Genomic DNA, 24,135 nt, shown 5'->3' with positions numbered 1-24,135 from the left:
GTGCTCCAAGTGTTTGATGGGTAAATGACTGATATGGTGTCACTGGTGGTTGCTATAGTCCTATAGGTGGTAGCAGGATAGTTGCTTAGGTTGGCCCTAAATGGTTTCTATGCGCAATACTGACTGCATTTACAGCAATATTACGTTATTAGATTATGTTGCAATGTCACTTTTTTTTTTTTAAGTAGAAAGATCACAATATATTTTTGGCAAAAAAGTCTACTTTACAGTTTCAGGCTGTTTTTTTTTTTTCAGAATTCAGCTACACCTACTTCTTATGGCTGTTCCAAGTTGACTCACATATTGTGGCGTACACTGATTATGCATTTTGCACCTTCTTCTCAACTAAGAGGTTGAAATGCTTATAATAAAAATAACTTTTATTTTCTCCTCTTTTACTCCTATTTTAATATCAGGCTCATATTTTCTAAAAGGACCCATAATCACGTTAATAAATAACATTTATGCGGTAACACGAAAATCCAATATAAAGAAGATGATTTCACGTTTGCTCTGAGCATGTTACCAGAAGAAGGTTTAAGCACCGGCAATTGTGTTCAATCAAAGTCCCACTGGTGTCTTTGAAAGACCTTTACAGATAAAGCCAGCTGAATTGTTTGTACAACAAGTCTACATAATTCACACTGGTTAAACAACATCCCAAGAGACGGTACATAGATTTTTTTCTAAAGACTTCTACCATAATTTATGTCTACACTCAGACCAACATGATAAAAAGCATCTCTGTCCATAACAGGCATACTTTACAATGCCAGTTGCTCATTATTCAACTCTGATTAGTAAACCAGGGAGAAATATCGAGCTTTATAACAAAACCCACTAGTGGTATGTTTGCCTGATGTTCAATTCTGCAACAGCTTGAGTTCACATCACTTGAATTGCTGATTCCTGTCCTGGCCTCCTTATCCTGGAGACACAACAATCCCTAGTGGAAATGAAAGTGCAAATGCTATGCTGATGCATGGCTGAAGTAATTGCTCTGCTGGGGGTTGCTGGGATTGTGTTGCTTGTCCGTATCTCTTTTTTGTTGGACTCTTGTTTGCTAAGCACCAGTAAAAGAAATCCCAACAGCTGTCCAAACATCACAACTGGCCCTGGCCAAGTGCATGTGGATCAGAATGACGATAAGAAATGTTGGTTCCTCACCGCTACATTTGGTGTGCAAAAGGGAAAAGAGTTTACTTGTAGGCTCATAACCAACTGGGTAAGAAACAGATTTTTTCTCACACTAAAGCAGTTCCATACATGAAACTGAAATCTTAACATTATTTTAATTTCTACTGAAAATTAGTTTTTAGTTTCAGATTCTATAAGTATGATTTTATAAATGCCCTGATTCTATATTACATTTCGCCCCATTCTGTTACAATAAAAAAAAGATTTTTTTAAACATTTATTAAGTAATTAAATGTAGCCTGCACTTTATAACATTAGTTTTCTCACTTAAAAACCAAGCACAGTATTTAAGAGTTTAACATTTAAGTTCAAATTACATTAAACAAAAAAAACTACATTGTTACCGAGCAGCACATATCGCTGTCATCCACTATAATTATCATTCCTAAACAAGCTTAAGGGCGAAAATGTGGAAATAGTTTAGACTGATTATAATGTGATTATAGAGGATTACAAAAAAGCGGCAACGTTTTAGCGCCTCAAATGTCTCCAAAGTCTCAAAACTGGTAATATTGCCACTATTCCCAACACATAGTGTACAAACTTTTAGACAAGACAATGTAGGGTTTAAAAATATGGTGTGGCTTGGTAAAAACACCTGCTACACAGAGTTACAAATTTCACAAGTCATTATTACTATTCATTCTATACATCTGACATTTTCAATTATTGTTTATTAAAACATGTCTTTAACTTCTTAAACAGAAAGTCTATGGTTACATATCTGCCCATTTATAACCTTCTGAAATCCATAACCATAATAACAAGTGGCGCTATGGCAAAGCGCTCACACTACGACTAAATTAGGGAGAAAATTGGGAGAAAATAATAATGAATGAGATTTATAATAATGGAATAATACAGAATTATAATGAACCAATCTCCCCTGAGTCCAAAAAAAAGCATTTTCCACCCAGATGTCAGATGCACACCAGGAAGCCTTCTAATGCACATGCAAGACTCAGCCCAAATTCATATCAACAGAACAAAAGCACCACTCACCAAAAAAGGCATCATCTGATCGGCAAAAAAAACGAAAGCTGCTCCCAGGACAAAACCAATAGCAACAGGGAGAAACGCAAATGCCCCATATTTTCCAGACTCTTCTGCCATGTCAATAGCAGGGGCCAGGAGTGACCAGTATGAGGCTGCCAACATCACCTGTGGATGACAATAGAAATTATACAATGATTGCTTGAATTCACAAAAAAAAAAATCACAGTTTATAAAATGCCATATAAATGACACTGAAACTATTAATCATACAATTAACAAGGTCCTTAAATGATTAAAATGATGATGGTGAGGACACCAGTTCATCCACAAGATCAATCAAGTGGTTAATTATCATTCATGAATTAATTCAAACCACTCACTGTCACACAATACAATGGACCTGAACTCTTATGGTTTAGACTGGATTTGCAGACTCTCACTTTTTTCCAAAATGAATAGGTAATGCTTTGATTTTTATTTAATGTAAGATAAAGAAATGCGTGTTCAACTGTTGTTTGCTAAGGACTCACTAAAAAGAATCCACAATCCAACTGGGTGTTCACAACTTCTACTAGCAAAAAAAACAGCTGGTTATATTATTACACCATCACCTGCTTTACTTAAAAAATATTGATGCTTGATTTCCTGAATTTATTTGTCAGGTAACTCTGGATTTTTTTTTCTGCAATTTTCTTAAATTATACATCATAAGAGGAAAAAAATTAACATGGTCAAAGTCTCTCAAATCTCCCATTATAACCGTTAGAAACCAGGAAATGTACAAGTTGTAATAAGAAAATAAAAGCCTGTTTTTATTTAAGGTTCCAGATTTGACCAATTTTAGTCTTTACAATTTTAAAGAAAAAGCATATTATATACACACCCAATGAACCAAGAGTCTGACCTGGGGAAAGTCTGCAACCAACTCTTCTTAAAACACCACATGTTTTATATTGTATAGCTTTACACAACATGTTATATCAGATTGGAGTTTATCAGATTTCATGAAACTCAATAACAGTACGTAGATGCCACTGGCCAAGTGATTCAGCTAATAATTTGATATCTTTTCTTTCCCACATCTGTGCATGTGCACGAACACAAACCACTAAAAAAGAACGAAATAGACTTATCTAATCTAGTGGAATTAAAGACTTCTCAGAGAAAGAACACATATAATCACCAGACCCACTAAATTAATTAAAGACAATGATCAGACCCTGCAGGGACTACATGAAACTACAACACTTCTACATAAAACTACATACACGTTTAACGTGCCAATTTTTAAATACAACCAATAAAACCACACACGAAGGATGATTTTTTTGTTGTCACCACACATCAGAAGTTGTATGTTGTTTTTATTCTGCATGAGATCCAATGAGTTGAACACTGAAGGCAACCAAGAGGAAGCTGGCTGATAATTTTGCGAAAATTTCATACCAACAGAATGAAGGATTTCTCCTTCGTAATAGTGACACACTGAGACACGTGGGAGCAACAAAGTGACAAAAAAAACAAGTAGAAAAGTAGAAAAGAGCCCATCTCCACTTTTAGAACTGCATGAAATAAATGCAATGTTTTGACTTTAGCGATTACATTATTTACCAATTCAGATATCCCTGGTTTCTCCACCTCCCTTTTCCGTAGCACTCTGCCTGCACCTCAGGTGAAATACTTTTTTTTCAGAATATTTTCACTACAAGGCGGTGTAGTGGTTAGCAGTGTCGCCTTGCACCTCCAGGGTCCGGGTCCGATTCCCAACCAGGCACGATTCCCAGCTCTATGTGCATGGAGTTTGCATGTTCTCCCCATGCTTGGTGGGTTTCCGGGTACTCCGGTTTTCTTACACAGTACAAGATGTAGGTTAGGCTGATTGGCGTTCCCAAATTACCCGTGGTGTGAGTGTATGTGTGTGTGCCCTGCAATGGATTGGCACCCTGTCCAGGGTGTACCCCGCCTCGTGCCCTAAGCCTCCTGGGATAGGCTCCAGGTCCCCGCGACCCTGAATACAGGATAAAGCGGTATAGAAGATGACTGAGTGACTTTCACTACATCTGTAATTATTATTTTAGCACACTGTAACATTTGTGGTGTTAGTATGATGAAGTTGGTTAATGAAGTCATTTCATATTTCCAGGTGTTTCTACTACTTTACCAGTAAAACAGAATTCCTATTTACAAAACATCTTATTTAAAAAGTATTAATCCTACCATCGCAAAAAAAAAAAAAAAACTATTATAGTTGACGTATGAAAATCCAATGCAGATGTGAGAACAGTGAGAGGAAGGGAGCGAGAACAAATCCTGTCAGTTGCACACCTCAGGATCTTTAGACCTTGCTATAAAGAGGCACTAGATTTGGTTTAAACATTCGGTCTAATTCATCACAGCTACACACAAAACATCCCTGAGACACATGAAGAAGCTTTCTCTCTAGAGTGAAACACCCTCTGGCAGAACATGATCGAAGATGTGGCCATTTGTCCCCAAGACATAACATTAATGAAAGCACAGGACCAAAAGGACACCACTGCTACATCTACCTCAAACCTAATTCCCCCTTCTTACAGAAACCCGCTAACAAAAAATATCGGACTCGACCTGTAATTTAAAACTGGGTGGAGAAAAAAGTACAACCCACCTTAACTGAAATCAACATTTTGCATATCAGCCACATTAGTATTTAACAACAATCACAATGCCCACTTATCTCCCAACGCAGAAAAATGACAGATACTCCTGAGGCTTCTTTGATTCTTATTTTTGTAGTGTAGATTTTATATATTTAATCTGACAATGTCACAGATTTGAAATTCTGCTCATGAGAATGAGAATCCGGTTAAAAAAAATTTAACTGTACCGTGTTGAGTGGGGACGGGTTGAGTAGAGAAAGAAGAGAAGAGAATCAGAGAGAGCAATTATTAAAAAATGAAATTTTACAACATTTAATTCACCGGTCTGACAATGTCCAAATCATACTACCTTAAACAAAAAGGCTTTATTTCATAAAATTTGAAGACTGTTGACCACATATGCAGCACCATCACAAAACTAAAGAAAGATTAGATTAAGTACAATCATCACCAAAAAAAACAACACAGAAGGTCAAGCTAATAAGACTGAGACTGTAGTTGTGTATTGATTAAAAAGTTATTCATGTATGAAAAAATTATCAATGTTCTAATCTGCAAAATATCCATTATTAATACAAAACTCACCATTATATCCTTAAGGCTTGATCGTTTAGGATTTGTCATCATCACCACTGGAAAATATGCAGCCTCCAAATTAGCGCTTACAGAACTAACTAAGCTATTAGGTTTTAGACATAGCTTTAGTCTTATATTTAGATTTATGGCCTACAGGCAAAATTTTAAAACGACTTTAAAAACTGATTTTTGTGCTATTAATCTTCTATCGATTAAAGGTTCATTCAGCTCATCACACCAACTGAGTTAACAAGGAAACACTGGCGACGTGTCAGTGACAGCTTAGTGCCTTTTACACTATAAAGACAGTAAGACAATCAGAACTTTCACACTTTTTTTCTAATTAAAGTTGCAAAACATAATTAGATTTCCATTTTGAGTAGAATAGAATAAAACACAAATTCACCTCACACTCTAGCAAGACTCAAATATTCCAGGGCTCCAAAACCAAGTCCAACGGGTCCATTGTTTTCTCCCTGATGAACATTACAGCATCCTCTTATTAAATGTTTAAGTTCCTCATGATACTTGAAAATAATATGGTGTGCATATCCATCCGTTTATTTATCTAGGAACCTTTGTGGTACAACTAGGGACTGTGAAGGCCAATGGTGACCATTGTACTTATTCCCATGTGGACCTCTGGTCAACAATGACATGGCCTAAAGCACCTACTATATACATTTTGAGCAACATACCACACATCAGACCTGGACCACAGAGCAATGTAACAAGGTACCCTGGTTTGAATTTGTTTTTATGGTAGACAGTCATTATGTGGATGAGTCTGAGGACGAGATGGCAAAAGGCAGTGTTATGCTCTGGGCAATGTTCTGCTGGGAAACCATGGGCCCTGACATTTATGTGGATGCTAATTTGACACATTACAAATACCTAAATATTGTGGCAGAGCATTTACAGCTCTTAACAATGGTATTAATGGCAATGGCCTCTTTTAGCAGGACAATGTGTGTCCTGCCACACTGAAAAAATTATCAGGAATGGTTTGAAGAATAAGACACCATGCTGACCTGATCCATGGCTTAAAATGCATATTTCTGCCTATACTGTCAAAAGAGTTGAGTGTGGTGAGTGTGTTGAGTGTGCAGCAAGAATTATAAGGATAAAAATAATCTCTGATAAGACAAAATATTTTCTGATATAACAAAGTGCATAGATGATGGACCCTGTTATTGTGTGCTGAGTTAGTTTTGCATAGTTCAGCTGCTCCTCTCTAGAGTAAATCAGCTTTTCTATTTTCAGGGAAAATCTGAGTTTTAAGATATCGAGTGTATACTTGAATGTGTAAATTAGTCCTACCATAGTCATAAAATTTGAATAACGACGAAGAGTGAGAGCAGTAAGAGTAAAGAAGAGGGGGGCTTGCAGACATTTAGAGTTAATTAGTTGATTCAGATGATTAGGTTAATAGCTCGTTTAGAGAACCTTTTCATGATATGCTAATTTTTTGAGATAGGAATTTTGGGTTTTCATGAGCTGTATGCCAAAATCATCAATATTAAAACAATAAAAGGCTTGAACTACTTCAGTTGTGTGTAATGAACCTAAAATATATTAAAGTCTAATGTTTATCAGTACATTACAGAAAATACTGAACTTTATCACAATATGCTAATTTTTTGAGAAGGACCTGTACAAACCCCTGGTCCAGAGGCAGCCTGCTACAGTGAGGAATGTGCATTACATTGTAAATTGCATTACAGAGTACATAAACTTCTGTGTGGACACCTGTGTTCCTATGAGAAATATTCACTGTTTCCCCAACAATAAACCCTGGGTCACTAAGGACATTAAAGCCTGCTTAAATGAGAAAAAATGGCATTTAGGTCTGGTGATAAGGAAGCAGCGAAGAAGGCTCAAAGAATGTTGACTGTCAAAATCAGAGAGGGAAAAGAGTCTTACCAAAAAAAATTGGAACAAAGGCTGAAGAACAACAACATGAGAGAGATGTGGAGAGGCATGAGGAGCACTACTGGTTACAAGAAGATTGGACAAGCTATTTAGGGCGATGGAGAACGTGCTAACGACCTCAACACCTTCTTTAACAGATTTGATGTCCCTCTGTCTCACACCACCCTCAACTTCAGCTCTAATACAGGCTCCACTACTCCCCCATCCACCCCCACACAGAAAACATCCACTACTTCTTCTCCCATCAATCAATCTCAGATGACCAGGTAAAACATGGTCTGAGCAGGCTCTGCCCTACAAAAGCTGCAGGTCCGGACAATATCAACCCTACAGTCAAGAAATCCTGTGCTCCTCAACTGTGTGGGGTCCTAGGGCACCTCTTTAGCCCAAGTCTGTCTCTACAGAAAGTCCCTGCCCTGTGGAAGACATCCTGCATTGTTTCTGTTCCCAAGATACCACGACCCTCTGCCCAGAACGACTACAGGCCCGTCACCCTAACATCACATATTATGAAGGTGTTTGAGAGACTTATCCTGGATAAACTTCGTCCCCAGGTGAAGTCTTTTCTTGACCCTCTTCAGTTTGCGCCTTAGCCACTCCTGGGAGTAGATGACGCCATTATACACCTGCTCCACCGTACCTACTTCCACCTCGACAAACCTGGGACCAGTGTGAGGATTATGTTCTTCAACTTTTCCAGTGCCTTCAACACCATACGACCGGCTGTACTGGGGGAGAAACCAAGGATCATGGAAATTGACACTCCCTTGGTCTCCTGGATAATGGACTACCTGACCTGCCGTCCCGAGTATGTTCGATTACAGAACGGTGTGTCTGACACTGTGATCTGCAGCACTGGTGCTCCTCAGGGGACTGTTCTGTCTCCATTTCTTTTCACCCTCTATACATCAGACTTTACATATAATTCAGGATCATGCCATCTACAAAAGTTCTCTGACGACTCTGTGGTGGTGGGATGTATTAAGGACGGTGACATATCCGAGTACCAGTCTGTGGTGGATGACTTTGTTTTCTGGTGTGAGCGCAACTACCTTCAACTCAACATCAAGAAAACAAAGAAACTGCTGATTGACTTTAGGAAAGGTGGAACCCCTGTGACTCCTATATCTGTCCAGGGAGAGACATTGGACATGGTCTCTGAGTACAAATACCTAGGTGTGCATCTGGATAATAAACTAGACTGGTCAGTTAACACAATGGCCCTCTACAAGACAGGATAGAGCAGGTTGTACTTTCTGAAAAAGCTCAGGTCTTTCAACATCTGTAATACCATTCTTCGGATGTTTTACGAATCTGTAGTGGCGAGTGGTGTCTTCTTTGCTGTGGTCTGCTGGGGCTGTAACATAAAAGTGGCAGACAGAAACAGACTGGACAAGCTCATTAGAAGGGCCGGATCTGTCCTGGGTTTGGATCTGGACTCTGTTGATGTCGTGGCAAGGAGGACGATCCTGTTGAAAATACGCACAATCTTGAACAATCCTTCTCACCCGCTATACAGAGTTCTCACGGCAACTTCAGCCAGAGACTAATTATGACCAGGTGTTCTACGGAGCACCACAGGAGATCTTTTCTCCCTATGGCCATAAAATTATATAACTCTTCTCTGTAGCATCTTCACTACGAGCCAGTGACTATCAGTAGTTCCTGGTTAATAACATTTTACACTTTGACACTTCTGTTTACACAACTTAATGTTCTAAGTGCAATATCCGATTATAATTCACTTGTGCAATACTTCTTTTCACTTACACTACAGTTCTAGTGCAATATGTATCTAAATTATATGCCAGAGCTAATTCTATTTTATTCTATTCTACTTCTATTTATTTAATTTCTCTCTGGGATTAATAAAGTTCTTTAAATCTTGAACCTTGAATAAATACAAGGGTACTGTTATTGAAGAAAACCCAAAGACCACCTGACGTGGATAAGGCACACGGCATCAAGGCTTATATTAGAGTAATAACGTGTATAATAAAGGATAAACAGTGGGCAGTGTTTTAGGGGCAGTGGTGGCTCAGTGTGTTAAGGCTCTGAGTTACGGATCGGAAGACCTGCGGTTCGAGCCCCAGCACCGCCAGGTTGCCGCTGTTGGGCCCTTGAGCAAGGCCCTTAACCCTGTCTGCTCCAGGGGCGCCGTAAAAAAAAATGGCTGACCCTGCGCTCTGACCCCTGCCTACTAACAAGAAGCTGGGATATGTGAAAAATAAAGAATTTCACTGTGCAGTAATGTATGTGTGACGAATAAAGGCTTAACTTAACTTAACTTAAACAAGATGTATTTGAGATCTTATATCAATTATGTAAAACATCTGGATTGAAGAAATTCGAAAACTACAAGCTAATTGTTTTGAACCAAGCAGGCTTTAAGGCTCTAAGGACATCCTTTTAGATTTGTAATGAGCACAAATGAATGAATGGATTAAAAATGAATCAATCCACGATACTAAATGGGAGTCATGAATTCATAGTGTGTGTTAGACACTGGTTGTGAAGCCAGGAGTTTTGAAGTATATAAGGATTCTCACTCAAAGCGATGACGTACAAAACATAGACACGAGTCCACAACTTTGTTTAACTTCTATAATATCCTATAGCTTTTGTATTAAACAGAGCCCAGGACATGGCAGGAAACGATGGGAAATAAAATATGCACTTTAGCAGCAGCCAATCTATTGTGAGAAAGCAAACCTTTGGGAATAGCAGTTTCAACTTGGAAGATGAATAAATGTTGGAAAATTCCCGCCATAAATTTACAACATCCACTGTCTTTATTCTTGAGAGGATACAAATAAGAAGGAACATGTACAGTATTGAAACAGCCAAACAACAGGGTATTGCTGTATTTTTATGTGTGACATAAAAGGGGAAAAAAAAAATTTAAATGGTATGTAGCAAAACAGTTCACTGTTAATGTTCTCTTAGGCCTCTATACTCCTCTATAAGGACATACTTTTGGAGATGGTTTCATACTTCAATACATTAGAAAACAACGAAATTACATTTTTGAACTATCTGGACATTGTAAGTATATTTCATGACAATATAGACATTTGGAGTGAGGATTGTGTCTTATTGAGTAATATGTTTAGAATGTAGCTTAACTCTGCATTTGTACTTGAAGTTTAATATCTGTCTCTAGAGGTCCAAAGAAGTGTAAAAACAACCAAAGCAAACCAAACCCAAGACCAATTTACGTTTTTGCAACTTTTACCAGAGCAATTTAATGAAGTGAAACATCCCTGAAGTAAAACATCCATAAGCTACATATGTTTTCATGTAACATGTTACAGAAAACGCGCAGCTCGGCTAGTTGCTGATCCATAAGATGACGAGTGTGTTGAATGTTCATGTGTATGAGTAGCACTGTTCCACAATTAATCACATAACATTCAAAATCGTAAAATGGACCTGTGCAATCACAAATGGCTGCAATTTATTACAGGTAATATATGCATAGTTGGGTTTTTCTATATACTGTAATAATGTATTACTTTGAGTTGATAATTAAATATTGGTAAATATCCTCATAATAGGAATTTGCCCAATAATTTAATTTATGTAAGCCTAGATAAATAATATTAATGTGATTTTTGATTAGCTGTTACAGCCCAAGGTTTAAAGCTGATCTTTTTGAGGTGAGTGTACTGTACAGATGAGGAGGTGTTAGAGCAGCATTTTCTCACATGCACCTGTATAAAAAAAATTGAGATCAGATTAGTTGGCTAAATTCTCTTTAAGCTGATGTCACCATCTGAAATAGATGAATGCACTGCACTGACAGATAAATCTGAAATGCAAAAACTGAAGCAAAATAAAGAAGTTGTCTTGAGCGCCCACTGAGTCATTCTTCTGTTTAATATAATTATTTTTCATTTAAGGATTTATTCTTCAGTAATAACATGATTTTACATTTGCAGCTAAAGCAAAAAAAAGATTCATTGAAGAATATTTTAGCCATATTGAGTGAGGTTGTAAAAAAACTGATGCCTAAAAAACTGGTTCATAACAAGAAAAAAGAAATAAAAAAAGTCGACCCCCTGGCACTAAGAACATAATGTGTATAAATTATTTTCCTCTTTAACAACTCTCTTAATAGACGATGATGACCAAACCTCATCTGACAAACTGCAGCACCACCTTTTCTACTTTTCCCTTGAGACACAGAACAGACCGTCTGTTTCTCAAAGAGACTGGTAGATGGATGAAATACTTTGACTATAATGTGTTCCTGCACTAAATTTATACTTGTTAGAGTTATGACAACATATTAATAGTTTTAGAATAGGCAGTGATTTATGTGATTTATTACTTTATTGACAATTTATTTAACAATGACTTTTCACTCCTGCATATTCAATGTAAATATTTTCTAAAATAATAGTCTAGTATAAATGAATTTCCAGGTATTGACCACAATAAGCAATTTATGTACTGTAGGTTGCAATAAAAAATATATATATATATTAGCCTGCCAAAGACATCCTTCAAACATTCGCTTAACCAAGCTTAAACACCAACAAATCTCCATGCAAAAATCCAAACATGTCACAATAGTACAATGCATAAAATTATTAAAATTGGATACAGATTTTTGTTGCAATGCAGATTATATGGTCCAAATTTGGCATCAAACTCTACCCATCACGTGGCTAGAGGTGTACCACTCTCTGCTACAAAAGTTAACAGAGCAGAAGTGGTTGCATAATTTCGCTTGAGGGGGAAAAAGATAAATAATGAACTAGTTCTGTTTCATTAACAAGAACATCATATTGGCCACTGTATGTACAGCACTGAGGCCACGCACCTCCAGGGTGTTCGATTCCCCCATTGGGTCTGTGTGCATGGAAGCTGAGTACTTCAGTTTCCTCCCACAGTCCAAAGACATGCAGATTAGGCTAATTGGTGTTCTCAAATTGGCCATAGTATGAGAATGAGTGTTTGAATATGTGTGTGTGTGGCCTGTAATGGACTGGCCCATGTCCAGAGTGCAAACTTGCCTCACCTAGACCCCATAGAGAATCCATGGAGTATTGTGAAGAGGAAGATACGAGACACCAGGTGCAACAATGCAAAAGAAGTGAATGCCGCTAACAGAGCAACCTGGGCTTCCATAACACATTGGCAGTGCCACAGACTGATCGCCTCCATGCTATGCCACATGCATACTGTATGAACTTAAGTAAGATCCCATTTTTAATCTATAGGGTTTAATATAATGTTGGCCCCTCCCCCTTTGCAGCTATAACAACTTCAACTCTTCTGGAAAGTTTGGGAATAGCTCCTTTGTGTTCCAACATGTGCAGTGTCCATGGCCTGGAGGTGAATCCATCTAGACAAAGAGGTGAAAGTTGAGAGGACTGAGACATACTGAGACAAAACGAGAAAGGAAATTTCTAAACAATGCAACGTCTTGCAGCTTACAACAATTAGTTCTGAATGAAAAAGTTACTACAGTTACTACAAAAACCATGCAGCTGTGAAGACAGCTAGCTAGAAGACGGCCAGGGGTAGCTCAGTGGTAAGGCATTGGACTACGGTTCGGAAGATCCCAAGTTCAAACCCCACAACCACCAAGTTGCCACTGTTGGGCCCTTGAGCAAGGCCCTTAACCCTCAACTGCTCAGATATGTAATGAGATAAAAATGTAAGTCGCTCTGGATAAGAGCGTCTGCCAAATGCCTAAATGTAAATGTAAATGTAAGACAGATGAATTCATCACACATACACAGGCATCGTCTCAGGAAGATCAACTGTATCACACCTGGTCAGTCATTTCAGGCTGTATCGCAAACTCCATCTATTTTCACTTTTGATTTGTCATGTATCAGTAAATTTTCAAGTTCCAGGTACAAAGCAAATCATAGACAATCAAAATTATTTGTACAGTATATTTTTATTTTATTTTACTTAGACAGTATATTTTACTAGTTAATTTCATTTTCCTGCAATATTTCTTTTACTGCAATATATCTTTATTTTTACTTGTACAGTATATTTTACCAGTTAACTTTATTTTCTACCGTATTTCCTTTATTCATATTTATTTCTTATGTTTAAGCTTTTATTTTAAGGTCACTGGTAGTCGAAAAAGCATTTTACTGCATATCGTACTGTGTATGACTTTGTTCGTGACAAATAAAATTTGAATTTGAATAGACAATTGAATATGTTCTTACAAATAAGTGATTTCTAACAGCTCATTCACAGGACCTTTGTGATGTAAATGCTATCTAGTAATAATTCACACCTTTATAATGAACACATTATTTAACACTGTACAAGGGTTGATATGGGGAATTATTTCATTTAACATTTACAATAATGTAATACTCCAGAGTCATTTTTAAGGTTGGCAAAAAGTTTCACAGTCCCACTGATCACATGCCTATTGTTTTTAAGGCTTCACTGTCAAATGGATAAAACAGTGTGTACCAGGAAGGTGCGGTCATTCTTTTAATTCCTCTGCTGCTTTACATATCTTTGCTGCTTTTAATAATATCACTAAGCGATTTTTAGATACTTCTTTTTGTTTTATTGTTGAGAAATTAGCAAATTTATTTAATCTTATTTTTTTCTTTAAACCAGATTGAATCTGTTTTATTTCCCTTTTTAAATGACATTATTAGGCATATTAAATGCCTTAGTGGTTTAATGAACTTTAAACATCAGTCTGATCACTGGTGTGGTGCCAGCAACACTGGAATGCAGTGGTGCGACCATTAATTAAAAAACTGGATAGGTATTTACATTTTACATGTACATTTACGCATTTGGCAGACGCTCTTATCCAGAGTGACTTACATTTTTATCTCATTATACATCTGAGCAGGGAGGGTTAAGGGCCTTGCTCAAGGGCCCAACAGTAGCAACTTGGTGGTTGTGGGGTTTGAACCTGGGATCTTCCGAACCGTAGTCCAATGCCTTAACCACTGAGATACCCCTGGCCCCTAGGTAAATTAATTCGGTTATTAAAGTTTACTTTTTAGCAAGGTCAAGCTGTTTTAAACAAAATTGAAAAGATCTTGAAAAGGTTAGACATTTTCAGCTTTTATTTCAAGTCACCTAGATTACTGAAATGCCCTCCATGTTGGTGTTGGCCAGGCTTCTCTTACTCGGTTGCCGTTGGCCCAAAACGCTGCTGTGCAACCCCATAACTCCTGTAACATAACTCTTGCGTCTCTGCCCTGGCTCCCTGTGCACTTTAGGGTCAAGTTCAAGGTCTTGTTAATAGCCTACAAAGCCCTTAATAATCTAGCACTACCATATTTCTAACCTTTGTGAACCCATGTAATCCTATACGGTCTTCCAGGTCAGATAATCAGCTTCAACATACAGTTCACAAATAGGTTAAAGAGTCAGGGCGATCATGCCTTTTTCATACAGTAGTAGCACCAAAATAAGCTGCCCCTTTATATCAGAAAGAGGCCACTACTCTCTCTATTTTGAAATAGCTTTGCATTTTTTTAATAATTGCAATTTATAAAAGGCCAAGATGGTGCCAGAGCACAACGCTTGCCATCTGCATCTATGTCCATTTTTGTTAGCGTTGCTGCCTCTCATACTTTCTCTTTTTAGCTATCCAGTAGACTCTCTACATACATATGATCGGTTTACATTGTTTTCCAAACATTTTCCATCACTTTTCATACATACAGAGACGCTGCCGCCACTGTTTATGGACCTTGGCCTTGAAAGACAACCCCATTGCGGCCGCGGCAAGTGAAGTGGAATGTTGGCAAGATTAAAATCTTACTTGAGGTCATCTCCATCGCTATGTCTCTGTCCACGGTTTTCAGATGGACTGACGAGCTGGGCGAAATTTATCCACAATCAATTGCTACATCGCAGCTACAGGTATGGGTGGTAATAGCAACTTGGACACTCTACATTTGTGTAATAGGCCGACCAGGGCTATGCAGGCAGGGGTGCAATCGTGAGCTTCTTTCGGCCTTGTGCATGTAACCTAGATCTGTTGAAAACAAATCTTTTATTTAAAAGACTATTTTACTTCCTGTAAATTAGACGTTCCCATATTGACTTAGACATGGATAAAGCCGGGGATAACAGTGCCTTTTCTGTGCTTCTACCTTCCAACTGCTTCCGCTGTCAATAAAGCGGCAAACTACAGGACGTAAAGGAGGTCTGGCTATAATTTGTAAAAATGTTGTCAACTGCAGACCTATATCATTTGATAAATATTCAAGATTTAAGCTGTTAATAACTGTTATTAATGACCCCAGGACTATGCTTTTTACTTGTTAATATTTAGTGTCTACGGTTACAAAATGATGCATGTTGTGTATAATACTGCAAAAAAAAAAAATCACTGTTAGTTAGGCACCTAGTCCTATCGACTATAATCTACACAGCCTCTAATGGAACAAGAAAGAAAAAAATACATAGAAGAAATAAAATCTTTAAATGTTTTAAAAGATCTCTCAAAGTCCAGAGGGGTCTGAATCTTTTAAACTGAGCTTAAAAACATGGGGCCCAATTCTTATCAGCTATCACACTGTAGAGGTTTGGGATGTTTTGTATTTTTTTGCTTTGTTCTTTCCTCCTTTATCTTTTAAAAGCCTAAATAATAATCTGTAGTTTTTTCAGATTCTTAATTTATTTATTTTTTTACTACTTTTTTTATTTATTTTATTTATTTTTTTGCTACTTCATGGTCAGGGCAGATGTGTCTTAATCCACACTTCTCATTCCAGTTGTGCCATGTGCTGTGCTGTCTCAGCAGACAGAAGGATATTCACACCAGAAAATGAAATACTCTGAGAACTTGACAATCACACTCCCCTGCTAACTTTACATACGCAGAATAAGTCACAATTTATACACAACTGACTTTCTCTTCTCACACCGCAAACATTGTATAAAATGCTATTCAAGTCTGCAAATGCTAATAGTGTCACACCATCAGCAAACAATTAGAGCATGTTAAAATATTTAAATATTTACTTAGTAGAAATTGCTTAGAAAAAGTTAGACATGCTTTTATTTCAAGTATATATTGTTTGGAAAAGTCTTCCTATTGCACAGACGAGACAGAATTCCTGCTTGAATGATTTTTGTGATAATCAAATACAGCAGAACAGACAAAAGGTCTAATGTAGAATTTTAAGTACTTCGGACAGTCAATTCAATCTTGTCTCAAAGTTTTTGCTGAAATCCTACCTTTCTTCAGTCCATGCATCCCACCTGTATACATATGAACTGCTGCTGTAATCATAAATATTGTCCTGTGCTCACCCAGAGACACTTATTCGCAATCTCTCAATACTGGGGCTGCTTTCAACACACTGTTGAGAAGTTTTAAGAACAGTTCCCCCCTCCCCCCGGTTTCACTTCCAGTGAAGGGGAAAATTAAAGAATCTGGTCAGTTTGTAAGAAAAAAAATATAATCTGAGGACTAGGGCTAAAACATGGCATCAACATAATCTATTGTGTCATAGCAAAAATACTTGGACTTGTGGGGATTGTGTTGATGCACCACAATGCTCACTTCCAATTATGGTGGCGCATGGTCAAAAAAAAAAAATTGTTTGGAAATAAAAAGTTTGGAGATCTACTAAAGATGTACTAAAATGGTGCTCTGCGTGCTTTGTAAAACTTTTTTTCTAAAAATTGCTTACCACAGCAGCAAAACTGCTATGCACCAACTTGTCGAAATAAAATATGCTGGGACTCTGTATCTTCAAAGCTTCCAAATTAAGCAGGCGGCTTTTGGTGGACAACAAGATTGAGGCATCACCCACAAGTGATGATCGCCTGAATGTACATGTGGAGGACTCATCGATGGGGACTGGACGTTTTACTTACTATAAGTTTGGTCTGATTTTTGGTTAGTATCAATGTCTGAGAGTAGAGGTTGCATACTTATTCACAGTGTTTTAGTCTTCCTAGAGACGATGCATCAACTCTTACCATGCTAATCAAAGCATTTACATAAAAGCTCTCATTGATTACATTAATATATCTTTCCAGCTTTAATGATGAGTAGAGAAATCAAGAGAAAAATCAATCATTCCATTTATATGTGCTCTCTTACCCCTGCTGCAAAACCGAGGCTTCCATCCAAGATCCGCTTCTGAAAGAAGCAATAAAACAAAATTAAAGACTATTAATACGTGCAGCTATATGTTTCCCTCTTAAGTAAAAATAAGATGTTGGAGTTTGGAAGACGCCCTTTTTTTTTCATCTGTGATAAAAAGGCGTGTATTATACTTTGGCCCTGAAGTCTTAAATGTGCAGACATGCCGTTTAGTTGAATCAGAATGTAAGCCATCTTGTAAATGGCACACACTTTCAACTTTATTCAACAATAAAGAATTATTGATTGAAATAAGGCCTATATCCCTTTATTTTGGCATACAGTAATATCCGTATCCGTTACATAAAAGACATTTACAATGACACTGCTCTAGGCTGTTTTTCTCCTTCTGTTTTATTTACAGATTAGTTCAGCCCTCAAAGCATACAACAACCCTTACCCATATCCACCCTTTATAAGCTGATCACTAGACCAGGACAAAACAAGGGTCAAGACAAGGGTCTTCTTATCCTGACTTAGGTCTAGACCAGTGGTTCTCAAAGTGTGGGGCTCGCCCCACCAGTGGAGAATACAGACATGACAGGTGGGGCGCAATGAACGGGAGGGAATTAGTGGAAAATAATAGGAAAGTACCTATTCTAATTCATGCTTTTCTTTATTGACAATAAAGATCGGACACTCGACACTAAACAATCACACGCAAAGAAATGGATCATTAATACAAGTAAATTAAAGTAAAATCAGGGAAAAAGTGGAACCATAGTGCAACAATAACAGTTTAACGTCGGCATGTTAATTGCATAGGAACAATATATAAGGAAACATTCGGTATTATATATGTAGTTTCATTTATTCCAATGTGTATGCTGATGTTTCTGTATTTTTGTTAAACATTAATATTTTATCAGGCAGTACTAGTCTGGCATTTCTAGTTTCTAGTGTGGTAACAAAGTTGCTTTTTGATCCTTCAGGCGCTGAACAGAAGGGAAGATCAATATCGTTCTACGCTTTTTGTTGGTGTGCGGCATTTTGCGATTATCCCGAAATCATTCATTGCGCCGTAGAGAATAATGGTGTTTATGCTTTTAAACTTGTATAATTTACGGCGGATGTGGCTTAAAGACAATGTGGATAGGAAATATATGTGGGTCTTATTTTCGGGTTTATTTACGCAGCTATTGAATTCAGAGATGCGAATATAAGACTAACTTTACCGCGGACACAAACAGGTGTTATGCGCTAAAATGCCCCCCTGCCACGGATTGCCCCCCTACATAATCTCTATCAATTATTATATTAGGACATTCAAAGGTTTATTATTATCAAATATATTATTACTATTATAATTAACCCTAGGCACGTGACAACATATTTTGCAGGGGTTTGTCAATGTACAAATAACAAATTATTTATCACAAATTGCACTAAATAAATATTGTATGTGGTGAAAAATTACAGGAAACGATTTTATTATAAAATAAGCAATATAAAAATACACATGTTGTATATGAAAAAATATATAATTTATATATTTTCCCCTATACATTTTTTATATTACTTATTTAATAATTAAATTCATTTGTTATAATTTGTAATTTGTAAACCATAAACCTATGAATTTATGTTTTAATATATTATTTGAAAGAGATTATGTAGGGGGGGCAATCTGTGGCAGGGGGGGCATTTTCGAGCTAACACCACCTGTTCAGTAGCATACTGTATGTAGTGAGCATAATAACGTTAATGGATACATTTGTTGCATGGACCACAAAAAAGCAGGTGATTCAGCATCATCAGCCTAATCTCCCAAAAACCCAGCCGAAAGGAAAACATGATGAAGCCTATGTTGCGCTTGAATTTATGGTGGGGATGGTGGGGCAGAAGAGAGACCCGTGTGTGTTTTGTGTCTTAAACCGCTGGCAGCAGACAGCACGAGACCCAACAAAGTAGGAAGACACTTATAACAATTGCACGTGTATTTTATCTGTTTTGAACTTGGTGTTATTTGATCTTATCGGTTTAGAAATTGATATTTCAATAAATAGTACACTTGGCCGTTTTCGTTATCATTTTGTTGACAAGTGGGGCTTGAAAATTCGCCCACCCTCTTAAGTGGGGAATAACAGAAAATGTTTGAGAACCACTGGTCTAGACAGAAGGTGGAGGCAAGATTATCCTATTCCGAATCCAGACAAATGTTTGAAAGGAGGCTTCTCATAACCCTTCTCATTATAAGCTAATTAATTAAGATTTTATACACAAAACATATCTATCATCATACAAACCTTACTATATGAAACTGTCAATTTCCTGGATCCTTCCTGCATTTGATGTGGGATTGCCCACCAGTTGGGGCCAATGGTGCATGCATGCCATCAGATTTGGTCTCGGTGTCAGTTCTAATTTCTGCTAAGTCATGATACTGAATGATCTCTCAAAACTGAATATCACCAGTTCAAACAAACATAATGCACTAGCAGATCGGACAGCTACTAAAAAGATGAACGCGATGCGATTGAAATCCTACCAGGGACTGAATATTAGGCAGTCAATTCTCACCTTTTACTGTAGATTTGGTGTACCAGGAATTGTCAACTGCTTGTGTTCATGGGGCCACTAAAAAGATTTTATGCAACTCATATTGGTCTGTAAAAATCTAGTAAGGTGATCTCTTATTCTTAATTACCATCATTCATTGGAATTGCAAGGCATTCCCTTGCATTTGGACAAGCATGTGTGACCTTCTTGTGTGTGTGTGTTCTGCTTTTTTGCCTTTACTTGTGTCTGCTCTTGAGTGCCAGACATGGAGGTGGACCAATTGGTTGGGGTCCTTATTTTTCTCTTCCTTTTATGTTATTCTGACACACTTATTCATACTCTTTTGTGACTTGCACACAGCTGTATTTGTTTGCTGAATAAATTCTTTTTTGATTTGTGACTTTACTGAACAGTATCTCAATAAACATTTGACCACAAAAAAGTAAACTCAAGAGGTTATCATAGGCAAGACTTTCAGCTTTAATTTAAGGGTTATCGCAAAAGAATGGCAGTAATCAATCTAAAATTTTAGGCATTTTCATACATGCACACTTTTGGAAGCGCAAAAATTATGGAACAAACCAACGTAATTATATATATAAGAAATGCCTTTAATACTTGGATGAAAATCCTTTGCAGTCAATGATGTCCTAAAGTCTGGAACCCAGAGACATGAACAAATGCTGAGTTTCCTCCCTCAAGGTGATCTGCCTGGCTTTTACTGAAAAAAACACTTAAAAGTGGCCCAGGGCCATAAGATTCTTAGGACTGATGAAACCATTATTGACTTATACCAGAATGATGTACAGAGAAACATGTAAAGAAGAAAAAGAATAGCTCATGAACCAAAGCATTTTACTGCATGCGTCAAACATGGTTGAGGCAGGGTTATGGCAAAAGCAGGAATCTTACATAAATGAAAATCACGCTCTACTGGGTTGAGATCAGGTGACTGACCTGGCCAGTGAAGAATATCCTATTTTTTTGCAGTGAGAAACTCTTGGGTAGCTTTCACTGTACGTTTTGGGTCATTATCCATCTGCAGTATAAAGAGGTTTGGCAGCATTTGGCTGAATCTGAGAAGAGAATATATGCCTATACACTTCAGAATTTGTCCTGCTTATGCAATAACCCTGCCTCAACCATGTTTGATGGACGCAGTGATGCGCTTCAGATCATGACCTGTTTCTTTTCTATATGCTTCTCCTTTCATCATTATGGTACAAGTGAATCATGGTTTCATCAGTCCAAATAACCTTATGGGCCTGGGCATGCATTTTTTTTTTCTGTTAAAGTCTAACCTGGTCTTTCTATTTTTGCTTTGAACATTGTTGTTAAGTATCTGTCTCTTGACTGTAGACTTTAATCACGCCTACCTTCTCAAGAGTGTTCTTCACTTGTCTAGATGTTGTAAAAAGGGTTCTTATTCTGCAGTCACCCACTTTAATTGTCTTCAATGTTCTTTTCTGTCTTTTGCTATTTGCTGAGCTTGGGTAATTCCAGGTAATTCCTTCTTTTTACAAATGTTCCAATGTTTTTGCTATCTTGCTGATTGGTTATTTATTTTTTTTTTAGCCTAATGATGGCCTGCTTCACTTGCATAGACACTGTTTGATTAGTTATGGAATAAAGAGTGAAAAGGCTACATTTCACCATGCACCTAGTTATTTGTTCCATTATTTATCCAGTAATTTCAATGCACATCAATTTTATAGAAGAATGTAGTCAGAAAAAAATCACGAGTAGAAACGTTATTTTGTAATATGTCAACGATAACAAGTTTAAAATGTGTGGCCACAAAAAAAAAAAAAAAACACTTGTTAATGAGACTCATCAGGAAAAAGGCTTCAGTTTGCTGGAAAGCAAAGATTGGACTTTGGAGCAATAGAAAAAGGTCAAGTGGTCTGATGAGTCCAGACTGACCCTAATCCAAAATGATGCATCATGCTTAGTGCCCACAGTTCAAGTGTTATGGTCTGTGGTTGTTTCAATTGGTCACCTAAAAATGAAGTAAGAAACAAAACGAAACCCAGACAAATTGTATTGATGGAATAATAATAGTCAGCACCATAGTGTTCTGAATGGGAAGAGTTACTCTTCCTCTTAATGCAGTTAATTACTTTCCGATAACAGCAGTACAACATAACAACTTTCCAATAAGTTAGTTCTTGCTATAAATTATATTAAAGCATCTACAGTGCCTTGCAAAAGTATTCATACCTCTTTGTTTAATTTAACTTTTTGGCCTAAATCCCAATTGCCATGTGTGACAGAAAACTAATACAGTGCATGGTGTGGGAATGCTTTTCTTCAGCTGGGACAGGGAAGCTAGTCAGAGTTGATGGAAATGATAATGGAGCCAAATACAGGGCAAAACCTGTAAGAGTCTGCAAAAGACTTAAGACTAGAGCGGAGATTTACCTCCTACAGGACAGCAACCCTAAACATACGGCCAAAGTTACAACAGAATGTTTTACATTAAAGCATATTCATGTGTTAGAATGGCCCAGTCAAAGTCCAGACCTAAATCCAGTTGGGAATCTGTCTTAAAAATTAATGTTGTGTTTAAGACAGGAGTTGTGTCCTACCTGTGTGCTGGAGAAGATGAAGACGAGAGCAGCTCCTGCAGCTGTGAGTCCCCAGGTGAAGAGTGTCCCCAGCAGAGTCTGCACCACTGGACTGCGGTCTGCGAGCATTGCTGCTTCACCTGACATAACACACAACACAATGACCAAACGTACGACGCAATGACCATCCTAAGGAGGATCAGAAAGTGACCTGTGTGCACTTTATATACAACAGAAAGGTGTCTTCCTAACAGCTCAGCACACACAACTTATTAATATACTTAGAGTGTGCAGACCTACACTTGATCAGCTATAGAGTTAACCTTATACAGCTTTTGTAACTTGCTTCGAAGCGTTAAAACACGTGTGTGTGTGTGTGTGTGTGTGTGAGGTCAGTTAGAGCCATGTCATAGTTAATGACACTTTGATGACAGTGCCGTGTGTAAATCTATCCTCTCTCACATCAGGCTGTAGCGCGGAGTTTCACAAACTATGTAATGTTTATAAACAACATTTAATTAAAAATGTGTCTCTATTAAAGACGAACAGCTCACACTTACTGCTGATGCGAACACCAAGCGACTAAAGAGCGCCTTATTTACTTCCTGCTTCCCTGTGCGCGCGCGCGTGTGTGTGTGCGTGTGTGTACACGTGTCTCTAAGATCACACGAGACACTCAACTCTCGCGATATTATTGGTTACTCGAGCCCTGGTGACGTCTACCCTTGTTTTACTGACACTTTACACGCGCACACTCAAAGTGCATTACATCACTTAAAGGGGGTATTTAGTGTTTTACACTGGAATATCAGGCTGTTAAACTTATATAATAAAACTTATATGTAAAACTACTGACGCCATATGAATAACACTGATCATCTCATATCTGCAGCTGTCACGTGGTGTGATCTATTATGCAGCAAGTAAATCAATCAGTTGACAAAGATTATGTGTTGGGATAAAAGGTCAAGCATAAAGATTGTGTTGAGGGCCACATTGAAATGGCTTGAAAACTGGGTGAGGGCAACTACAGACAGGCAGGTCTTGTTGGGGGGTTTCAGCAGTTTCCAAAATGAAAATATGAACTAACCCCAGTAAAAATACTTAGGTTAACTTTTCTAATTCATATCTATTGACTTCTATCAAAACTTCAGGTTTTTAATCTGGCACATAACTGCTCAATTCAATTCAATTTTATTTGTATAGCGCTTTTAACAATTGTCATTGCCGCAAAGCAGCTTTACACAATCAAAATAATTATTTAAGTCTGTATGGAATTTAAGTGTGCATGAATCAAGATGAGCAGATTGTCCCTGGTGAGCAAGCCGCGGGCGACAATGGCAAGGAAAAATTCCCTGATATGGTAATAGGAAGAAACCCTGAGAGGAACCAGACTCAACAGGGAACCCATCCTCATTTGGGTGAAACAGAAAACATTAAACATTTTGATTTAATGTATAGTGCAAATTTAACTTCAGGCTAATACCCAAATACTGCCAAAGTTTTATTGAATTTTGTCCAGCCAGTTTTGCATAATGCTGTGACAAATTCTGACTGGACAGACATACAAAGAGTTCTTACCAATATTAATATAGATATTAATTTAAAAAGG

The 24,135-nt window shown here is 37.5% G+C and overlaps 1 protein-coding gene across 2 annotated transcripts in view; it reads right to left on the bottom strand.

The window, feature by feature from the left end:
• Nucleotides 1-23,145, bottom strand: part of LOC128541214 (zinc transporter ZIP11) — a 127,563-nt gene extending 104,418 nt beyond the window's left edge. For both annotated transcript variants that reach the window (XM_053511532.1, XM_053511533.1), the window contains exons 1-4: nt 23,084-23,145; nt 22,545-22,663; nt 17,416-17,454; nt 2,200-2,358 (exon numbers count right to left, since the gene is read on the bottom strand). In XM_053511532.1, the coding sequence (XP_053367507.1) occupies nt 2,200-2,358; nt 17,416-17,454; nt 22,545-22,652 (306 nt within the window). In that variant the 5' untranslated portion in view covers nt 22,653-22,663; nt 23,084-23,145. The remainder of the gene's footprint in view (nt 1-2,199; nt 2,359-17,415; nt 17,455-22,544; nt 22,664-23,083) is intronic.
• Between the last annotated feature and the right edge of the window lie 990 nt (nt 23,146-24,135).

The sequence above is a fragment of the Clarias gariepinus genome, chromosome 14 (genome assembly GCF_024256425.1).
Source record: "Clarias gariepinus isolate MV-2021 ecotype Netherlands chromosome 14, CGAR_prim_01v2, whole genome shotgun sequence".
Lineage (NCBI taxonomy): Eukaryota > Metazoa > Chordata > Actinopteri > Siluriformes > Clariidae > Clarias > Clarias gariepinus.
The sequence above is the reverse complement of the archived record's forward strand: the minus strand, read 5'-3'. Positions and strand labels throughout refer to the sequence as shown.